The 2,465-nt window shown below is 33.1% G+C and overlaps 1 protein-coding gene across 1 annotated transcript in view; it reads left to right on the forward strand.

The window, feature by feature from the left end:
- The first annotated feature begins 2,209 nt into the window (after positions 1-2,209).
- Positions 2,210-2,465, forward strand: part of LOC111085624 (dimethylaniline monooxygenase [N-oxide-forming] 5-like) — a 2,574-nt gene continuing 2,318 nt past the window's right edge. Inside the window, exon 1 of the mRNA XM_022385107.1 lies at positions 2,210-2,460. Coding sequence (XP_022240815.1) covers positions 2,210-2,460 — 251 coding nt within the window. The remainder of the gene's footprint in view (positions 2,461-2,465) is intronic.

Here is a 2,465-nt window from a genome sequence, read left to right on the forward strand (position 1 = left end):
CAAGTAGTATTTTATCAATCTATTTTATAATCCATGTACACCACAAGTGACTGGCTTCTCATATAAAACATAAGTTTCAAAACTAGGGATATAACAGAAATTTATTCTGCATGCTTGAAATATTACTCTAGCTATGTGACTTTGAACAATACTGGATGACATAAATATCAAAATGGTTTACAAATTATGAAAGTACACCTAGTAGGCTATACTTCATTAGTTCCAGGTTTACAGTTGTGATATCGTGAGATGTTATATTGTGACTTTATTTTAGGCCTGTGTAAGACGGTAATTAATTATTTGTGTTATTGTCATTAAGTGGGTAATGAGTCACAAAACAAATAATCAAAACATTTCAGAGGTGGGGGTGCCAAAAGTGTCTTTGTCCCCTGGTGCTGAGAACCCTTGCTACGCCACTGAACCCACAATCTCTCACACACCTGCGAGAGCTCTACCATCTAAACTAAAAAGCGAGGGCAAACATGAAATTAATACAATTACTAACAGTTTACTTTTTCAAGTAACTAGTTTTTATATATAAATAATATTCTGGTTATATTCGAACGTAAACCTCCCATGTTGCAGTTAAATATTGGCTTGAAATGATATTTACAAACACCGGTAAACATTAGTAATATGATGTAATAAAATAATACTACATTTGCTACTTTTCAATTATCTGCAATCAATAAACCATTTTTTTTTTTTTATATAGAGTTGCATTGTTCTATAATGTCAGTTCTCCTTATTAAAGTTTCACGTTTTATATTTTTATTCCATGCAGAGTTAAGTTACCTTGATAACCTCCTTTTACTTGTTTAATATTTACCTCGCGTAATAAATGCGTCGGATTAAGATTAACCTGTGTTTGTATTTGAAGTGTCTCGATCACCCGTTTCAAAGTGGTACAATGAAAAACTTCGTATACAAAAATCGTAAAGTGTATTTTAATTTCCTGTCTTTTGGAATCTAGCATATATCAACAATGATATTAATGTTTGTAATATATTATCATGAGTCAATTTATTTCATAAAGAACAGTCTTTTTCACAGGTATGATAGAGCTCAATTTTCTGTCTAGTATTTAGGCTTCTTCTACTTGCGCGAGTTGCATATTTTCTAGCGCCATCTATCGCAGGACTACAGTATAGGGAGTTAAGCATTTTAATCCCCCGTATGTACACATTTATATTTTATGGATAGCAGTAAATTTACTTGAAGGTTAATTATATTGGTTTAAAGTACTTTATTTATTGATAAACAGTGAAATAATTATAATTCTGATAATTATGTTCTATTAATTCTTACTTATTATTTATGATATATCCAATAAATGAACAAAATACAATTTTGAAATTATACTAGCTTCAGTAAGGTTGTTCTTTACATCACCAGCTCAACAATGGACATATTAAAAAATTGTATTGGGACACTTATTAGTTTTAAATAGCATTGCGCATGCGTCATGAATTTGTCAGATGTGTCTAGGTCTACTCTTGTGTTCAGAAAATGGTGAAATATTTTCAATTAGAGCTATGATTCACCACCCCATTTTTATAGATTTCTACGACATTTTACACACGAGTTTGACCCATAAAAACTACCTGGGATATTTGGAACGTTGATTCACCTAGTCCTCTTTAACACCTGAGTGAATGGCCCAGGATCTAGTTTAGAAATGTTTGCTTTCTTACTAGTATGGTTGAGTTCGTCGACCTTCGGTTACCGAAGCTTCTTAACGAGGTTCGTGTTATCGTATTTTAGATGTAATTAACATCGCTTACTTTGCTTTCCTACTGCCTTTTTTACTATATTAATAGTAATATTTATTTCTATTATAACGTATGTAAACGCTTTTCTTTTGTTAGTGTGCAGTTCACTTGTAGAGTGCAAAATACACACTTCAACTTTACCATTGAACTAACACACGGAGTTTGCAATGTAGGTTTCGTTGCCTCATTTGAACTATTCATATACATAGCTTGTTTCAAATATAGACAACGACGTATATGCCACCTAGGGAATAAAACGTCAGGTTATACTAACCAGTGTTGTTGATCTCTTGCGTTAGTCTGTCTTGTGTTTCAGGTGAAACTAACGGGGCGATTATAGTGGTAGTAGTCCAGGACAAAGAACCAAGGTTAGTTCATAACTGATTTGCATTTGTTCTCGTTGAACTTTGTGGTATCGTCTAATACATTTCATAAATATGATTAACAACAAACAGATTTGTATTATTGGTGGAGGGTCCAGCGGATTGACCTCTATTAAAGCTTGTTTAGAAGAGGGATTAAAACCAATATGCTTTGAAAAAACTGATAAACTTGGTGGTTTATGGCGTTACCGAGATGATGATACAGATGAATTAGCCTCAGTGATGAAGTCTACAATCATCAACAGCAGCAAAGAAATGAGCGCCTACAGTGACTTCCCTCCTCCGAAGGAATTTCCTAATTACATGCACA

This window comes from Limulus polyphemus, unplaced genomic scaffold (genome assembly GCF_000517525.1).
Source record: "Limulus polyphemus unplaced genomic scaffold, Limulus_polyphemus-2.1.2 Scaffold513, whole genome shotgun sequence".
NCBI lineage: Eukaryota > Metazoa > Arthropoda > Merostomata > Xiphosura > Limulidae > Limulus > Limulus polyphemus.